The following is a 20870-nucleotide window of genomic DNA, read 5'->3' as shown; positions in this document are numbered from 1 at the left end:
ACTCACTTACGAAAAATCAGATTTTTAAACAAAAGAGGTATCAGGACACTACATGTTTTAGTGTGAAATAGCACTTGTTTCTTTAAGTAAATTAAGAATGATTCAAAAAAATAGTTCAATAGCACTGAATGTTACTTTATAAAATGGAGATTTATACTTATAAAAGACTTGAATGCCATTTTTAAACCTAAAATTTACAATACAAAAACCTCTCATTTGCTGAAATTGCCATGATCTGAAGTGTCATTTACTTAATGCTTCACAGATGTATGATGCCAAATTGTTAGTCAGACTGCAAAGTATATTTAGTCAGGAGAAAAAAAAAAACCTCCCCAAACATGTTGTCCTATATTTTCCTGACATTTACATGGGGTGCTGTTTGAAATGTGTCATTTATTTGCACTTTATGATCTATAAATGAAGCTCTCATTTTCTTTTTCCAAATTGAATACGCTGTTATTGTGACCACATAATAGCTTGTTGTTTAAAGACACCATTGTGTCTATGATTTCTCAGACAAGGGTCATGTGCTACTTTGTCATATTTTTTAACTGGACTTTTCATCACACTTACTCTTTGACCTTTACCCTGCAAGTCTTAGTCATCCCTGAACTGTTGCTGTAAGGATGTTTTTCCTACACAGTCTGGTCCACTGTTTATCACAAGCCTTTATGTACTCTTGATGAGCTGTGTGCAGGGGCGGGGCGGCACTCGTTTTACCAAAGGTACAAGGTGGGGACTAATGACCTTGGCTAACAGGGAACACAGCCTACAGCAGGGGGTTACAGACGAAGACAGAAGAGACTGCTGACACATTCTGTTGTGGCAATATGAGTATGCACGCGCGAAGGGAAAGTTCGGTATTTATTAACATTGCGGGCTTTTAAATGTCATGAGTGTGCTACCACAGCCCACTACGGTCAAGCACAACCGGCAGTACTAGTGCAAACATGACTAAGAAACCGAAAAAGAAAGTTAGATGGGAATATTAAGAAAAATGGAATTTTTCTGACTAAAAGTAACGTGAATAATTAACATGGCTCTTTGTGTATTACCAGCATCCTTTAAAACCTCTTAATACTTAGAACTGCAAAACAGCAGAGTGGGTTAAAACCTTTTATGGGTTCCCCTACAATGCAGAGGTTGTTTCCATAACAGTTATAACTATGCATACATGTATTAAATTCACCAATTTCTAAGGAACAGAGATTGTGTTGTACTTTAGTGTATCTGTAACACATAATCTCTTAAACATATAATGAAGCCAAGTTAAATGCTTACTTACAGAAACTTAAGTGTCGACTTTCACAGAATTCTGCATATTGAGCTGAATCCATAACTCGAGTTTGTCTTTCTGCTCTCTAATAGATGAAAATAAAAAGACACACACCCAAATTTAAATCAAGCGGAGTATTATATGTTTTCACAGCTAAAACTCAAGAGCATAAATTCCATTTCCTTTCCTTACTTTAGGTGAATACTTTAGTACCACCTTAAACACCATGATACACAAAATTTTCTAAGTAACAGTAGTTTTGAAGCTCGCTTGTTTTATAAGTAAAGTTTAAAAAACCATTTTCCAGTCCTCTGTTAATTTTACTATATTGGAAGAAAAAAAAACTAAAGGACCTTACTTAGACTGTGCACTTCTGAATTTTCTTTAACTGTACCGTCCTCTTAAAGAAAAAGATAACTGTGAGGTGATAACAAATTAAACAGAAAATCTGTTATTAACTTTTACTATCCATCTGCCTTAAAGCTAAGGTTTTTCAACATTAACATAGGAGTCAACAAATGGAACCCATATATTTCCCCATAGAACATGGAGCCAGAGCTAAAAAATCCATATTTTAAATGGCAAAGAAAATCAAGAAAAAGGTAAACACAACACAAATCCTTTAATCTGCGTCCAGGTATGATTCACAGTTTGGTATAGTTTCATTCGTGGGGTTTTGGATTCAGTATAGCAGATGTTTGCTGCTTCACTGTCCCACCAGAGGTAGGATAATTATAATTCATCCATAGTTTGGTGGGAAAGAATATGACCGCTTCCGCTTCCTTGGCAAAGGAAGCATTTTGAAATGAGACAGGCTGGTACTTCTTGGAATGAGTTTCTGGCCAGTAAAGGAAAAAAATTCCCTGAGATTTAAAAAAAATTTTTTCTGCTTTGGAAGGACTTTTAGCAAGTTTTCTTTATCACAGTTGGTAGAGTACATTAAGTACCACTTCTAATGTCTGTGGGTATTTTTATATTTTTTAGGAACTGAAATTATTCTTTTTTGCATTTTGTTAGATTTGGGTGGGCGGACAACTTAATTCCAACAATCTAGCTGCAGCGCCATACAGAAAAGATTGTGTGTGTGTGTGTGTTGGTGGGGGGGGCGGTGTTAAGGCAAAATTTACTGACTACTGTGGTTCCTTCTAAGACCACCGATTATTTTTTCCCTTCCTTCTCTTCCTCTTCTCCTTCCTTCTCGTCTTTCCTTCCTAATCTCCTTGATACATACTCACAAACATATATATGTACTGACACAAACCCAGGCTTCTCTATCCTCTCGGTTCAAGTATTCTTTTCTGACACTTACAAGTAAATATTACACCCACAGCCATGCATGTATGTGTACATGTATCCTGGTGTGCATGTATCTGATCATGTTTCTGGAAGGGTATATTACTGAATTTTTATGTACTCAGAAGTATTTTTTTGATGCAATTTAGTTTTGTCCTTTTTAATGTATCTGATACATGACTCAATATACATTTACTAATGGAAAATGGGAAGCAAGGAAAGGATAATTTATGTGCTTTGAACATTTCAAATTATTTACCAATGTGTTTTTTTACAAAAAACCCTCCCTCTGAGACTGATATCTTTAATGCATGTATATATTATGTATGCAAGTCGGTATGTACATCTGACTGTCTGTGTCTGACTATAGCAGGAACTTCTCAGGTTTGAATTTATAGCTCCTAGAAAATATCTGACACGTGGTAAATGAGAATAAAACACTTGTGGAATAAACAAATGCTACCATAATTGGTCTACCTTGTGGGCAAATTACCATAATGCCGCCAGTCCTTGATTATCCATGTGTTCTCCAGGTCTCCTCTGCTACCCTCCAGCTAGACAGCCTCACCCACCAAACACACACTAGACAGAAAGGACTCAGACAACTACATAAAAAGCTCCTAATGAGATTTTTAATATTAACTTTTCTTCTAGAAGTTGAACATTCAAGACCTGTCACCTACATACAGGCAGGCCTAGACAGTGACAGTTGATGTATTTTTTTTTAACAATTCCTTTAGCATCAATGCAGAAACTTTTGGTTGGGAGCCCATGAAGCTACTAGACCATGTATAGAAATTACTCACCAAGTGCTTAGCATACAGCAAACACTCAATGCGAAGCAGTGGACTCCACAGCAAAGATTTATAGGCAGTATAAAATCATGGCATATTAGAGCTAGAGAGCAGCTTAAAATTCTTGTTCAGTCTCCCTCATTTTATACTTGATCTTAGCCAAGAAGTTAAGAAAGCTCTCTCATTTCAAAGATAAGGAAATTGAGGTTCAGAGAGCAATGATTTGCCAAAGGTGATCAAGTGAGAATTGAAGTCCAGGACTCTCAATTCCTTGAAGCAGCCGATTTTTTTTTATTATAAAGAGTTGCCTCAAACCTACAGTAGTTTTTAATCCAGTATTTTTCTTTGGGATCATCCTCTATACATTATCTTCCTAAAATGTATCATGGAGTCACTGCCACCAACATGCCCAAACTGTTCTTAAGAAAATGAAATCATGAGGCCCTGAGCGGCTAAACCACCACCACAGTCACTCAGTCGTGTCCAGCTCTCTGTGACCCCGTGGACTGTAGCCCGCCAGGCTGCTCTGTCCATGGGATTCTCCAGGCAAAAATCCTGGAGTGATTGGCTGCTTCCTTCTCCAAGGGATCTTCCCAACCCAGGGATGGAACCCGCGTCTCCTGCATCACAGGCAGCTTCTTTACCGCTGAGCCACCAAGGAAACCTGTACTTACCTTGGTGTGGCATATCGCTTTAAAATGTTATCACTTTCTACGTGCCTCACAACATGAAAGGGGTTGGGAAGCACTCCTACTAACACCCTTGGAATACACGTGATGAGACACCGAAACTCATGCTTTTCACAGCGTGGTCAAGTGTGATCAACAGGAAATTAGAGATGTTTACTGACAGCTGAGGATGAAGAAGATGATTCAGATTCGCCCCTCACGCTAATTTTTCTTTACTTGTCTCTCTTCCCAAGGAATTGTTTCAAATAACCAAAAAAGGGGGACAAATGTGACCTCATGAAAGCATCCAAATGGTTTAGCATCTGATTATACTATCTCCTAATCTGACACCATCACCTTAAACACTGGGAAGTCAGAAGGTATCTAACCTTCATGGACTACATATTCTTTGCTTCCTTAATCTCAGTGTTGGCCACTGCTTAGCTTGGACTCACCTGGGCCTCAGTAAGCATTTGCTGGCTGGCTAAACAGCTGGGCAGATGGACAGGTGAACTGAGGCAAAAGAAATGCATATAAATCCTTGCTGGCTGATCTACAATCAGGAACTGTAATATCTGTGATCCAACTGTACAAATTTCCGAAAGAGTAGGCAACTTTTTTGAAGCCAAAGACCCATAAAAAACAAGATGTTGGCCAACAATGAACTAAGGCTGGCTCTTGTTTTCTGTGTTATCTTAATTCCACTTTCCCTTCTGCTTCTCTTCAGAGCACTCTCTGTAGTCCACACTAAAGTGCACATTGGCAGTCCCTTTTCTATTCCTGGAACTTTAAGAAATCTCTGCAAAAACATGCAAGGGGGGAAAAATCATAAGCCTAATAAGTAACATGATCAAAAAAAAAACAATGCCTGCTCTTTACATAGAGCAGCACAATAACCTTTAGGATAAACAGTTTTCATAGCTCCATTTTACAAGCTGAGCACACTGAGATGTAGACAAGTTAAAAAAAATTAAAGCATAATGTTAATAAAGAGGCAAAGTGAGAGGTAAATCTTGGTGGGGGGGGGGCGGTCCTGAATGTCCTACTCTGGGGTGTTATCACTAAATAATCTTAGCAGATTAATCACAGCTTTTTTTCATCCTGAACATCCTCAAATGACACACGTTCTCCTGATCTCAAGACTCTCATATGAATGTCAGGTCACGTCTGCATTACTCATGCTTTTGTATCTACAAGTCCAGTTCATCTTCCACTTAATCTGGCTCTTGTACCCACTCCTCCCTTTCTCTAGGAATCATCAGTGCTCTGAACATTGATAACAACATGCTTCATACTCAGAGGCTTTTCTGAAATTGAACCTTACTAGTACTACAACATTGGAGAAGGCAATGGCACCCCACTCCAGTACTCTTGGCTGGAGAATCCCATGGACGGAGGAGCCTGGTAGGCTGCAGTCCATGGGGTCACAAAGAGTCGGACACGACTGAGTGACTTCACTTTCACTTTTCACTTTCATGCATCGGAGAAGGAAATGGCAACCCACTCCAGTGTTCTTGCCTGGAGAATCCCAGGGATGGCGGAGCCTGGTGGGCTGCTGTCTATGGGGTCACGCAGAGTCGGACACGACTGAAGTGACTCAGCAGCAGTACTACAACACAGCAAAGCATTACCAGGTAGGGGCATACGTTTGAAAGAATTATTACCTTGAAAGAATTACTTCTAAACTCTTCAAATGCCCAACAATGCTTTAAAATCTAAATGAAATCACTTTTTAAAAAGGTAAAAGAGAATAGTCATGCTAACAATCATTCACCTCATTATCAAGCTTACTGGTCTTTCTGGTTATTGTAAAACAGAAGGCAGAATTGCAAGGCAGGTGAATTTACTTTCTGGGTCCTACTTGAATGAAAACAGGGGAGCAAATATCCCTACAAATGTAGTATGTAGTATAATTTGTTCAGTACCTGAACGCAACAGACTCTCAGTATATATTTGTTAATGCAGTTTCAGTGAAAAGTTTTTACTTCAGTTGATGAGAAATTGCTTGCATCTTTGAAAAACACTTTCAATGACAGCAATGACAATCACCATTTGCCCCTGCATGTTTCAGTTTGAGGTATGAGGCTGGATTCCTTCTGTAGCACGCAGTTCCATTCAAATTCTCTCATGCTTTCACTGACGCATACGTAAAGGTTATAGAAGCTAGGCACTGGCATATCTCTTGGCGGCTTCTCAAGACACGTGACTTTCTTCAGCAGCACAGAATCACAGAACATAACATTTAAACCAAGATGAAAGCTTATCTGCTTTCACTTCTACCTTGAATTTTTAAAAAAAATCTTATTTTGATGACACTTAGAAGTCTTAACATCACTCATTATCAGAGAAATGCAAATCAAAACCACTATGAGGTACCATTTCATGCCAGTCAGAATGGCTGCAATCCGTAAGTCTACAGGCAATAAATGCTGGAGAGGGTGTGGAGAGAAGGGAACTCTCTTGCACTGTTGGTGGGAATGCAAACTAGTACAGCCACTATGGAGAACAGTGTGGAGATTCCTTAAAAAACTGGAAATAGAACTGCCTTATGATCCAGCAATCCCACTGCTGGGCATACACACTGAGGAAACCAGAAGGGAAAGAGACACGTGTACCCCAATGTTCATCGCAGCAGTTTATAATAGCCAGGACATGGAAGCAACCTAGATGCCCATCAGCAGATGAATGGATAAGAAAGCTGTGGTACATATACACAATGGAGTATTACTCAGCCATTAAAAAGAATACATTTGAATCAGTTCTAATGAGATGGATGAAACTGGAACCTATTATACAGAGTGAAGTAAGCCAGAAAGAAAAACACCAATACAGTATACTAACGCATATATATGGAATTTAGAAAAATGGAAACAATAACCCTGTGTACGAGACAGCAAAAGAGACACCAATGTATAGATCAGTCTTATGGACTCTGTGGGAGAGGGAGAGGGTGGGGAGATTTGGGAAAATAGCATTGAAACATGTATAATATCATGTATGAAATGAATCGCCAGTCCAGGTTCAATGCATGGTACTGGATGCTTGGGGCTGGTGCACTGGGACGACCCAGAGGGAGGGGTGGGGAGGGAGGAGGGTGGAGGGTTCAGGACGGGGAAAGCGGGTATACCTGTGGCAGATTCATTTCGATATTTGGCAAAACTAATACAATATTGTAAAGTTTAAAAATAAAATAAAGTTAAAAAAATAAAAAAAATAAATATAAGACAGAATAAAAAAAAAAAAGAAGTCTTACAAGTGAATTGCAAAGTCCTTTCTGGATGGAAAATGCTAAATGCCAATGGTAACCAACCAAATACCTTATGTTAGACAGGAATTAGTTGCTGAACTTGAAAGCTACATACAGAGAGATTGCAGCAGCATCCAGCAACATGATAACACATGAACTGTGGATGCTGACGGTGCTCATGTTTGTCCACAGCAGAAGGGGACTCAAAGATCAGTAAACACCATGGCATCCTGAAGAATTTCAGAAACCACATACATCCCCAACTCACTGTAAACAAGAAATCTGAGGTCCAGAAAGGTTATGGGGCTTTATCTGGATTACTGCAGAGGCAACCTGGTGACCAGGTGAGTGCTGGCTCTGCTTGCTGGGTCAGTTTGTAATTTACTGGATTCCCTTCCCAAGAGTTTAGCATGTTTCCGCAAAACATCTGGTAGATTCCCCTGCTTTTAATTGCCTACTGCAGTGCTCAACAGTTTGGGCCTGGAGGACTGCAAGAGGGTTCTGCTGGTGCCTTCCAAATATTTTAACTCTCCCAACCCATCTGGATACAATCACTTTAAATAAAAACAAAGAGAAAAGACCTGGGCACAGAGGTCACCCTTCGTCACATCTGCCATGTTCAGCTATCCCCTGCCCCTCCCTCATGACTGTGCTGGACATCCCCTCTCCCATCCCCATGGCACCTTAGCTCCTTTCCTTTCAGCATAATCCTCTGCCAAATTTGCCAACAAGATCTACCAACTGCTTTAGCAAGTTTTCCCTCAAGATCCCAGGTCACGTGGATTCCTCTCCTCTAAACCGTACATGCTCTTCTGGTATCATACCCCATGTACTTCTCTGTGTGCTGCTTCTGTCTCCCCTCAGGGATTATAGCTGCAAGAATGTATCATTAACTGAAAAAAATCAAGTTCAGAATTAGAATGCTGTGTGTCTTGATCCCATTTATGTTGAAACACAAAAGTGTCTGCACACAACATACATAAAATGTTTGCAAACATCTGGAAGTATACACATTATGCTTTTAATAGTATTCATCTCTGGGAGCAACATTAGAGGGAACTTTTACTTTTTCAGATACACATTTCAGTAATTAAAAAATTTTTTTCTTAACTGAATTACAATTAGGAAAAAAAAATTTTGGAAAGTAGTGAAATCTTGACTTACAGAGGGTCATTAAATAAATGTCCATGTGCTAAAAAATTATCAAAGCGGTGACTCAAGAGGCAGAAAGTCACAGAGAGACAGCATTAGTTGGGGTATATGTTCTCAGAGAAAGTGAAGGAGGATGAGAAAGGAGAATGTCACTGTGATGTTAAGGGAGCCAGTTCAGAATCCTGGTTGATATAACCTTGAAATCAAAAGTTCGTTTAAGCCTGACCCAAAACTTTCTCTGAATTATATAACTAGTAAAGTGAAAGTGAAAGTGACTCAATCATGTCCAGCTCTTTGTGACCCTTTGGACTGTACAGTCCATGGAATTCTCCAGGCCAGAATACTGGAGTGGGTAGCCCTTCCCTTCTCCAGGTGATCTTCCCAACCCATGGATCAAACACAGGTCTCCCACATTGCAGGCAGATTCTTTACCAGCTGAGCCACAACGAAAGCCCAAGAAGAACTGATTAAAGATACAATATATTTCCTAGCCTAAAAATAAAGGTTTCCATTGATATTGATTTCTTCCCCCAGAGTGATTTTTATAATCCACCAATTTTATATGCCCAAGGTATTAAGAATGTATTATACTAGTCAAATGAAGTTTCCTGAAGAAACAGCTGTAGATTCTAGGAGAACATTCAAGGAATTTAAAAAGAATTTTTGTGCTAAAAATAAGTCAGTAATTCTAAGTATAAAGCATCAGTGATTGAGAAATACATACTCAGAAGGATATTTGTGATATTAGTTCATAATAGAGTTGTTTCAAAATATTGGATTTTTTGGTCTGTACTCTGGGTCTAAATATATTACTGTTAATATAGGAGTTTTTTCTTTTTTCTGTATTTTAAACTATGAAGAATGAGCATGAATGATTATATAAGGAAAATATAGTTGTTATCAAAATAAAAATACTACATTTTAAATTGGGGTAATGCCTGCTTCACATTTTAAAATCTGAATTTATTAGCTAGTAGTGGAGAAAATTATTCTCAATAAAACATTTCCTGTCTTGGGATAAAATGTGTGCTAGGAAGAGTATCACTTTTTAAAAAAAAATGGAATATAATTGCTTTACAATGTTGTGTTAGTTTCTGCCGTGCAACAACGGTATCATTTTTTCCCATTAACTTAATACCAAACCACCTAAGCCCACGTGTAGTTGTAGACTCTCATGCAGTATTAGTACTAATGCTCACTGATGTTTCCCTGAAATTGTAAACAGGCTTTGTAATAACTGAGCTGGCAAATAATATAAAAAGCTATGTGAATTTCCACCCAAACTAGCTCTTTAAAGTGACAGAAGATGGACCTCTTTTTTATTTTCCTGATTGAGAATTCTATAACCTTTTTTGTGGTTTCTATTTGGCTGTATACCCAAAAGTGAGCATATTAGATTAATATATGTAAGCTCTTTAGGTATTCTGAATAATTCTTCTAGAAATTCTCATAGGTTTATGTAATATCCAGATGAGTCGACATGACTTTTTAGAGTCTAGCAAATACACGAGGACATAGTGAAATATGTTGGTTGTTTCACAACTGGAAAATACGTATGTTTTTTCCAACTATTGCACAAAATTTACTTCATGCTTTCTCTTTAACCTTGAGTTAGATCAAATTCTTGAGCAGTACAACATATGTACTGAACTCAGGCCAGCTTCACTTACATATTTTTAAAAATAAAATCCTGTGAAGCAGGGAGACTGTCATTGCAGCAAAGGCCTCACATCCTTGTCAAGGATATATGGAATTCTATACAGAGCAAGAGAGCCTTCCTTGGAATTTCCCTGTTGTTACTATGTGATACATCTGAGTATTTTCAATGAAGATTTTTTTAATATGTAAAAAATTTTTTTAGCTACTTAAATCCTTCTAAGTTCCAGGAGTTTTGCCTTCAAAATATACCTGGAACGACTTTTCATCACCTTCCACTTTCACTCCTACTACTCTCGTCCAAGCCATCGTCCTCACCTCTCCCTTGGACTATTGCAATAATCCCCTTGTGGGTCTTCCTGCTTCCACGCTTCCTCTGCTCCTATCCCCAACTCTGAGTCTTTTGACTGAGCACTAGCCAGAGTGATCGTTCAAAAACTGAAAATCAGATCATGCTATTTGTGATCAGAACTTCCATGCAGCTATTCTTCCCAATATAAAGTAAAATTTAAAACAAAAACTTCCAACAGCTTCTCATCACATACAAAATAAAAACCAAAATCCTCAGAATGGCCCATAAGCCCCTACACAATCTGGTTCCCTATTACTCTCCGACCTCACCTCCTACCACTCTCCTCACTCCAGTTACTCTGGCCTATCCTGAAGTTTCTTGAAACCGTCAAATAACATTCCCATACCAGGGTTTTTGCACTTACTACACTCTGTCCAGAATGTCTTAACCCCGTATCATTGTCCGGCTTGCTCCCTCAATTCCTTCGGTCTCTGTTCCAAAGTCACTTTATACAAACTGTTTATGGCCACTTAATCTAAAATAGCAGCTCCCTCAGGTCACTCTCTGTCCATTACTATGCTTCATGTTTCTTCATAGCTCTTACCACCATCTGCCACAGTAATATTACTCTCTTATTTTATTGTCTATTTCTTTCCAACTAGAATGTGAGGTACCTGATGGCAGAGATGACGTCCACTTAACTCAGTACTGAATTCCCAGTCTCTACAGAGCTTGACGTACAGTAGTGTTGCATAAATACTGGTGGAACAAACCCATATATACTTTTTCCTATATTCTTTTATAATTATTTTTTTAAAAAATGTTGGCTGTGCCATGAAGCATGTGGGATCTTAGTTCCCCAAACCAGGAACGGAACCTGAGCCCCTTGCAGTGAAGATGTGGCGTCTCAACCACTGGACTGCCACGGAAGTTCCTTTCTACAGTCTTTATAGAGAAAAGTTAATACTAAGGCAAGGCTTCTCAGTCTTGGTAGTACTGACATTCTGAGCTGAGTAATTCTTTGTTGTGAGTCTGTTCTGTGCCCTGAAGGGTGTTTAGCGGCATCCTTGACCTCTGCCCACTAGATGCTGATACCATCGGCCCACCACTTTGTGGGCCGTGAAAACTAAAAACCAAACATTGCCAAGTGTCCCGCTGGGAGCAAAATCCCACCAGCTGAGAGCCACTGGTCTAAGGCAAAGAGGACTAATGCTGGTTGGCTCACCACTATGTGTGTGTGGGTGGCACACTGGTCTTTTCATTATCTCTTTTAATTTTTCCAATAATCGCAATGGGCAGATATGATTCCTGTTTTTAAAATGAAGCATCTATGATCAGATACATTAGGTAACCTCGTCTAAGTTTGCTAAGCAGGAAAGAGGCGTGTACACTCTGAAGCCAGGTCTGTCTTAATCCAAAGTCTATGCTGGTTTTTTTCCTACCTTAAAAAATTTTTTTATTGGAGTATGGCTGCATTACAAAGTTGTGTTAGTGTCTGGTGGGCAGCAAAGTGCATCAGTTATACTTATACACAAATTCCCTCATTTTGGGATTTTGTTCCCATTTAGGTTACCACAGAGCTCCGGGTAGAGTTTCCTGAGCTATATGGTAGGTTCTCTTAGTTGTCTCTTTTATATATACCAATAATTGGACTATAGGCTTTTAGTATTGCTCTGTTCCATTAATTTGGTTCTCCTCTTTGGGGGGTTCAGTATACAGCTGTAGGAATTTCTCTGACTGTCTTCTATGCCTGTCACTTTCTCTTAAATTTTTTTCATGTCTTTCATTCTTTTGGAATTTTGACATTTCCGCCTTTTAATATTCTATTCCTGTCAAGACAGTTCTTTTACTCTGAAGCCTCAGTAATGAAACTGCTAAAGCGGAGGTGACGGAGGGGAGGGAAGGAGTCTTAAGGGTCTTCAAGTTTCCTTCTCCTCTACAAGGTATGTTTCAATCAAACACCAAAACCCACAGGGCAGAACCTGGAAAGCACTGGGCTCTCCCACGCTGCCTGCCCTTCACGGGACGAGCACTGTGCCTCCACCCTATGGTTTCAAAACAGGGGCCACACCACGCCTGAGACTCACAGGATGGCCACCATACTAAAGGAACAACTCACCCCACACATCAGTCAGTGACCTTTCAAAAATGTATTCATGTGCCGTTTCTATCTAACTCCTCTTTAGTTCTGACATCACTGTGAGGTATTGCATGCTGAGACGCTTCATTCACGTCCGACTCTTTGTGACCCTATGGACAGTAGCCCAGCAGGCTCCTCTGTTCAAGGGATTCTCCAGGCAAGAATACTGGAGTGGATTACCATGCCCTCCTCCAGGGATCTTCCTGACCCAGAAATCAAACCCAAGTCTCCTGTGTCTCCCGGATTAGCAGGCAGGTCCTTTACCACTAGCACTCTGTTGGAAAAATGGCAGGCTTACTTGTAGAGCACAGACAACACAGAGCTCCCAAAGCAAGGGCGAGAACAAATGCTGCCCCTTTCAATCCTTCTGAACGAAAACTCCAGGACCTACCCTTGCCCCTCATCACTACTCCCTATTGCAAAGCTCCACCATTGCTGCCGGAAACGTTGAAAAGTAGCAGAGAAAACTGGCTCAGTGGTGGATCAGAATAACCAGTTCAGTCTCTGCTTCCTACAATTTATGCTGATGCTTTCAATCTCTTAGTTTATAAAATAATTTAAAAATTGGCACTTCATATAGTAAACCTTAAGTACTCTAGCTAAGAAGGTATTCTAATAAAATGGTTAAAATTTTCATTTAGTAATTTTCATCTGAAGGAAAACAGTGCTGTAAAAAACTGTGACAAATAGGGGTGTAAAAAACCATGTACAACAATAAATTTGAATCACACATGCTTTAAAAAAATCCAAAAGAAGAAACTATGAAAAGATGAATAATGAAGTCTATTAGGCACCAGCGAAGAAACAAAGTCATCAGTCTAGGAAAAATTCTCAAGGGACTATGTGACAGAAGAAAAAATAGGCTTTTACAACTGGACGCCATCTGAGTTAAGATTAGAAACAAGACAAACCAAATTAAATTGTTTATTTCCCTAAAGAGAATGCTCTTAACCATTTTCAAGCTGACGTTTCTTTTCTCATAATTGGCTGAGCTGTTTTCGTGAGTCAGAAATGAGCAAGTTCATCAACAGAAATCTGCCACAAAGACTGATGTAGCTGCAAGCATGAGTTAACCCCAAACAAAAAGAAGAAAAGGATTTCCTGACTATGCCAAGATTTAATCACTGAAGAAACCCAGAAACAGACTTGACCAAATATGACTCTGATGAGAATACAAGAGCAATCTTGGCTATCCCAACTGCTTTGGTTTCAAACGTGATAAATGAAAAATTCTTAAATTATTAACAGGAAAAAGCAGAAATATCTACACATTCAAAAAATTAATGTCTATTTTTACTCCTACCTTAAAAACTCTTACCTAATAAAAAAAAACTAAACAAAAACAGAAATCACCTTTAAAATAACTGCAGGTTCAAAATCTTGGAAAGATAGAGTCCCGTAGGGTCTTATCTTCTGAAGAAGCCTTGGATGTACTTAAATTAGTATTTCAAGCAGCCTGAAAACTATGATAGCCTCTTGGGCTTCAAAGAATGCAGAACAGCAAAATCCCCTAGAATCATAAATGTAAAACCTATAATTATGGTTATTTAACAAAATGGTTTCTATTAAGATATTTGATGATGAAATTCCCATACTCAGATGTCGGTGCCCAAATTTTAATCAGCCTTTACTCATGAGTAAATGTATCGTAACTGTTATTTGATTAAATGTCAGTGGCCATTAGGCTGGGTTTTTCAGAAAGAAGGCTTAAAGAAGGCATGTCACAGAGGGTGTGGAAGGGATTACAAAGGAAGGAAGAAAGAAGAATTGTTTTGGTAACTGGTCATGTTCGGCAGTGCTTTACCTTATGTGAAGTAACCACAAAGACTTTAAGAAGCAAAGACAACCTTGGCAGCAAGAAGAACGGGAAGACCGGAGGTGGTAAAACGGTGATGTCAAGTAAGGAAGACTCAGCACAGAAGAGCAGCATTTTTGAGTTTTATGTGTATTGCTTTACTTGTTGATTCTCTTGAGAACTGTCTGGGGTCAGAAGGTCAGCTATTATTACCATCTCCATTTGACCGATGAAGACACTGATGTCACTGAACCTCTGTGGCTTCAAAAAAAACAACAACCAACTAACTTCATATTTTGAAATCATTTTAATTTACAGAAAACTTACAAAAACAGGACAGAAAATTTCTGTGTACTTTTACCCCAGCCTCACCAGCCCAAAGACTCCTTGTCCCTTCCGACCTCAGAAGCCAAGTGGGGTTAGGGTGCGTTCACTACTTGGATGAGAGTATTGTGGCTTTTCCTTAAGGTAAGGCATACTGCTAGGGAGTTAAGACTCCTTCTTTAAACCAGGACTTTTTCCACTATGATACTGATTGCTAGAACAAAACTTGTCCCTCAAACATTTTCTGTCCAAATATAGATAGAATTCTCCAAGTAAATTTTACCCAAGTAACATCACCCAAAGAATTCAACTGGACATTAGTGCTGCTCAAACTTGAGCTATGTGTAGCTCTGAGAAGACTTAGAAAAGCATTCTAATGTGAGCAAGACATTTAACAAGATACAAGTGGACAAGTATTATGGAATTGTCTCATATAGTCCCTTCTGAAGATACATGCTACATCTTTAGAGTCATTCTAGTGGGTGAGAGCAGTCACTGTCAGAAAGCAGCCCAATAATTTGATCTTTCATATATGCTGTAAACTCTTTGACTGGTTCTGTCTCTGGTCACTATGAAAGGAAGACTGTGCCTAAACTATATTCCATTTGTATGCATACGCACAGGAATTTAGCCTTATTGTACATTTTTATAAAGATTTTGTCAAAGACAGATACTGTTTTTTAGACACACATGTGCTGGGCACTGAACTAGGTACTTTACACGTGTTTTCACAAATCCTCCTCAACAGTTCTAAGATGTGGCTTCAGTTAAGGAATCTGAGAGTCAGAAACATTAAGCAACTCATCTAGGATACTAACAAAGATACCTGGGACAAGATAAGGCATGGAACCGTGAATTGAGTGCCAAGGTCTGTCTGACCTCAGAGCTGATGCTCTGGTCATAATACCATGCAGTATGAAGAGAACCTCAGAAGGAAGACAGGCGCGCTGCAAACAGCTTGGTAAAAGATTTTTAAAACATTGTCATTCTGTGATAAAGGCTTTTTACTTGTTGGTGATGACTGACATCACTGATTCGGAAAATGATGCCAAGGAAACAAACACATTGATAAGCACTTTGAGAATATACTGTGTGTGTGTGTGTTTAGTTTGTAGGTTTTAAGTGAGAAACACACTACAGTGACCTAAGCATGTTCTCATCTGTCTTGGAAGGTCAACCCTCTTCCAAAGAGTAAGAAGCAACAAGAAAGCTCAGGGTGAAGGTGAGGAGGGGAGAACAGAATTTAATTAGCTGGTCAGAGAAGTCCAATAACCCTGATGGTTACTGGGGCAACAAGTTTCATAACCAGATTGCTCAAATGTTAGAGGTGAATTAAAAACACAACCAACAACACACAGACAATGTGGAAATGAATGATGACAATCCACACAATGAAAATATGACCTTAACAAAATAATATTAAGGTTCTTCACAGGACAAAAGTAGTCCTCTAGAGTTGTTTATATTGTTGCTTTCTTGGTACATTTACAATATGATGAAATAATCTGATTTGTATACAATTTTTTTCTTTTAATTTTATTGAAGTGTATGGCCAATTTACAATGTTGATTTCTTCTGTACAGCAAAGTGACACAGTTTAAAAACAAGTATATACGCGCATACATTCTCTTCCATTATACTGTGTCACAGGACATTGAATACAGTTCCCTACGCTGTATGGTCGGAGAAGGCGATGGCACCCCACTCCAGTACTCTTGCCTGGAAAATCCCACGGACGGAGGAGCCTGGTGGGCTGTAGTCCATGGGGTTGCTAAGAGTCAGACACAACTGAGCGACTTCACCTTCACTTTTCACTTTCATGCATTGGAGAAAGAAACGGCAACCCACTCCAGTATTCTTGCCTGGAGAATCCCAGGGACGGGGGAGCCTGGTGGGCTGCTGTCTCTGGGGTCGCACAGAGTCAGACACGACTGAAGCGACTTAGCAGCATGCTGTATGGTTGGACCTTGTTGTTCATAAATTTTTATGGGGGCTTCCCTGGTGGCTCAGTGGTAAAAAATCCATCTGCCAATGCAGGAGATGTGGGTTCAATCCATGGGTCGGGAAGATACTCTGGAGAAGGATGTGGCAACCCTCTCCAGGATTCTTGGCTGGGAAATCCCATGGATAGAGAAGTCTGGCAGGCTACAATGAGGCTGCAAACCAGTCAGACACGACGAGTGACTAAAGAACAACAATACCAATTTCTAAGTGATACTCCTATTGTACCACCTCAGGTATCCTGTAAATATAGTTAAATGAAGTGTGCCTTTGCATAACCTCTTTTGCATAATGTTCTTTAGAGGACGTAGAAAAACACACAACCCAGATGGTACTTATTTTCTATAGCACAGTATTTTAATTAAAGTAGCAGGATGGATATTTTGATTAACAAACAAAAAATCTAAAATCAAATCTTTTCCCATATTTTCCTCTGGAATTTCAGCAGCAGGAAACATAGTACTAAATGCTGAATGACTTCTTCGATCTTTTGATGTTGATAAGTTTTGATAAACAAAACTTTTAATTAACATGAGACTTATGCTGAAACACTTGTCATGGTATTAAAGTATTAACACTCGTTGCATGGCTATGACAATTCTTTGAAAATCACAGGCCACATGACAGAATATTCCTTCAATATGAAAAACAGATTTAATCACTTTCTAGATATCCTCAATTTTATCAAAGTCTCATTCACAGGTACTACTAAGTGTTTTATAATATAATACAATTACAAATTATAGATGTTTAAACAAGATAGAAATTTATTTTTCCTCACATAAGTGAATTCTGGAGACAAGTAATTCAGGCTTAACATAACTGCTTGCTGATGCTGTGAGAGCCCCAGTTACTTCCAACATTGGCTCTGACATTTTTAAGCTGTAGCTTTTTATTTTTTTCCACGCTTTAAAAGTTATTTATTTATGTATTTATGCATTCAGTCATTTGTACATTCATTTCTTGCCACCTCATCCCTGCTTCACTGAGATATAATTGATGTATAAAACTGTGCAGGCTTTAGATTCATCTTCATGATACAGAATAAGCCCTGAAGCTCCAGATAATCACATCTGGATCAAGTAATCTAACATAGGAAGATAAGAGGTATACCCCTATAGCCCTTCTATTTAAGAAAACCAAGAGAAGTCCAAATATAAATTTATGCTTACATTTCACTTGCCACAGCCCAATGGTACGACCCAACCTAGCTGCAAAGTAAGAAGAGGGGTGTGGTACTCTGTATGCCAACAGCTACAAACCAGGTCCATAGAGGAGGATGGAGAGCAGGGATACGGCATGGTGAGCAGCTGTCTCCATTGTGCTGGTGTATATAGTTATTACACATTTATGTGATCTATTATATGATTTCTAGACCTGCTTTTTAGCAGTCATAGTGGCCATGAATGAGCTTAAGAGTCAGTATTCTCTCTCATCACAATACTCCCCAACATTTTTTTGTAAATGCAATTTATATTTTTTTAACTTCAGGGAATGCTTTCGAGGATAAGGAGAGGACAACACGGAGTCAAACAAATAACTAATAATATTATCCTAACTCCAAAAAGACTGAGATACTCCAGTCTAAAAAGAAATAGATTTACTTGCATTTATCTACTTGCACATGACAGATAGCATAAAACAACTCAAATGAAGGTGAATGACTTAACAAGGGGCTTGACAAACGATTCACTACAATGGGTGCTTCTTCAATACTTACCATTTTTAATCTACACATTCTACATAAATGTTGACTGGCAGGATAAGGACATTGTTTTTTTACCTGTCCTGTTCTAACAATTTACTGGAATCTTAGCTACAGCCAATGAAAAGCCATCCATCTCAAACTTCATCAATGAGAGAAAAGACAACTGAAGCAGACTTGGGTGTGGGATGCAGATGGCTGAAGTGACCTTGAGAACAGTGAAACTTGAAAGTAATAAAGAGTATCTTGAGATGGATATAAGCAAATGTAGGATGGATTTTAATGAAGACATGGACCATGGTAACTGAAAAATACTGCTTTGCATCTTAAACGAAAAACTTAAAATTGAAAAAAAATAGCGCATACTTCTTAGGAAGTTCTCCATTTATGCACTGTTTTATTTTGATGATAAAGATATAAACAGAAAGCAAATAAGATGACATTCGAGGAGATGTATTTGAAAAGGAATGGATAGGGTATATTATAGGGTTAATACAATTCCAATCTAATCTCTATATCCTCTAAATCAGTAATTCTGAGTGGTAACAGCTTTTAATCATAATCTAAAGCTCTGATATATCTTCTTATACGACCTGAGATACATTCTATTCCATCGGAAAAATACTGGAGCGGCCATAGAAGAGAATGCTGACCCATGAATCAGAAGACCTGTATTTCAGTTCTTGTTTTGTCTCGAACACAAAATGGGAATCTCCAGGTTAAGCTGCTTCATCTCACTGTGACTGAGTTCTGTCTCCTCTGTATTGTGCTGATGTTCTGTGATTCTATGTGTATCCTGTACCTTGGTGAAGTCCTGAAATCTTTAGAAATACTTCAGAGCTACAGATTCTAAGATTCAAGAGATCAGACAACTTGTGCAAGTCCAGACTAGAAAATAGCCTCAGTGTATTTGCAGTGATTCTTATATAGAAGAAATATCACTGGAAGAAGCCATGAGGTTCCTAACTCCTGGGAAATAGCCAGGCATTTCAAAATGGAAAACGTGTGCGAATCACTTCTCCTGCAGCACTGATATAGCTATTTACTGCATCAAGTTTTGCTATGCCTCCCCTGACTCAAACAGAGGGGCTTAGGAAGTCAGCAGGTCTCGTGATATGGATAGTTGAAGACAGACTGTGGCATTCATAATGATCTGCACTTTCATTATAGATGGAGAAAAGAAAAAGAATTCAGGGTACATTTTTTCAGGGAAGTTAAAGGTTAGGAAGATCACTACCACTATGGCTTCAAATACCTCCCCCTCAAGATGCTCCTTACTGTAGTGAATCAGGTCTAATACAAGAAACCTAACTTATATGCAGAGTACATCATGAGAAACGCTGGACTGGAAGAAGCACAAGCTGGAATCAAGATTGCCGGGAGAAATATCAATAACCTCAGATACGCAGATGACACCACCCTTATGACAGAATGTGAAGAGGAACTAAAAAGCCTCTTAATGAAACTGAAAGAGGAGAGTGAAAAGTTGGCTTAAAGCTCAACATTCAGAAAACGAAGATCATGGCATCCGGTCCCATCACTTCATGGGAAATAGATGGGGAAACAGTGGAAACAGTGTCAGACTTTATTTTTTTGGGCTCCAAAATTACTGCAGATGGTGACTGCAGCCATGAAATTAAAGACGCTTACTCCTTGGAAGGAAAGTTATGACCAACCTAGATAGCGTACTCAAAAGCAGAGACATTACTTTGCCAACAAAGGTCCATCTAGTCAAGGCTATGGTTTTTCCTGTGGTCATGGTATGGATGTGAGAGTTGGATTGTGAAGAAGGCTGAGCACCAAAGAATTGATGCTTTTGAACTGTGGTGTTGGAGAAGACTCTTGAGAGTCCCTTGGACTGCAAGGAGATCCAACCAGTCCGTTCTGAAGGAGATCAGCCCTGGGATTTCTTTGGAAGGAATGATGCTAAAGCTGAAACTCCAGTACTTTGGCCACCTCATGGGAAGAGTTGACTCACTGGAAAAGACTCTGATGCTGGGAAGGATTGGGGGCAGGAGGAGAAGGGGACGACAGAGGATGAGATGGCTGGATGGCATCATTGACTCGATGGACATGAGTCTGGGTGAAATCCGGGAGCTGGTGATGGACAGGGAGCCCTGGCGTGCTGTGATTCATGGGATTGCAAAGAGTCGGACACGACTGAACGACTATCCTTTACCATTAACTGAAGAAAGAATAAAATCCCTAACAAGTCCCTATTAAAAAGAAGTCAGATTTGGTATGTCTGTGACAGTTTAAAGACCATATTATGTGGGAAAACAAAATCAACATTTAACCTAGCCAGTGAAAATGGTTTTGGAGTTTCAACATTTGGCAGACAGGTGGAATTAAATTCAAGTCAAGTATTCAGAGAAACTAATATAGTATTTAAATATTTGCTTAAGTAATATAGTATTTAAAATAACATATTTGAAGAAATGTTTTTGTTGAAATGTTTTACAGTTTTAAGTGAGGATATTTTTAAGAGAAAAGGCTTGACTGAAGAATATTTTACTTTCTTTGTCAT

The 20870-nt window shown here is 39.0% G+C and overlaps 1 protein-coding gene across 9 annotated transcripts in view; it reads right to left on the bottom strand.

Annotated features, from left to right (window-relative positions):
- SUPT3H (SPT3 homolog, SAGA and STAGA complex component) overlaps window positions 1-20870 on the bottom strand; it is a 414689-nt gene that overhangs the window by 113738 nt on the left and 280081 nt on the right. For all 9 annotated transcript variants that reach the window (XM_070361261.1, XM_070361263.1, XM_070361256.1 and 6 more), the window contains one exon: window positions 1286-1361. In XM_070361261.1, coding sequence (XP_070217362.1) covers window positions 1286-1361 — 76 coding nt within the window. The remainder of the gene's footprint in view (window positions 1-1285; window positions 1362-20870) is intronic.

Source organism: Bos mutus, chromosome 23, assembly GCF_027580195.1.
Source record: "Bos mutus isolate GX-2022 chromosome 23, NWIPB_WYAK_1.1, whole genome shotgun sequence".
Lineage (NCBI taxonomy): Eukaryota > Metazoa > Chordata > Mammalia > Artiodactyla > Bovidae > Bos > Bos mutus.
This window is presented reverse-complemented; position numbering and strand designations above follow the sequence as displayed.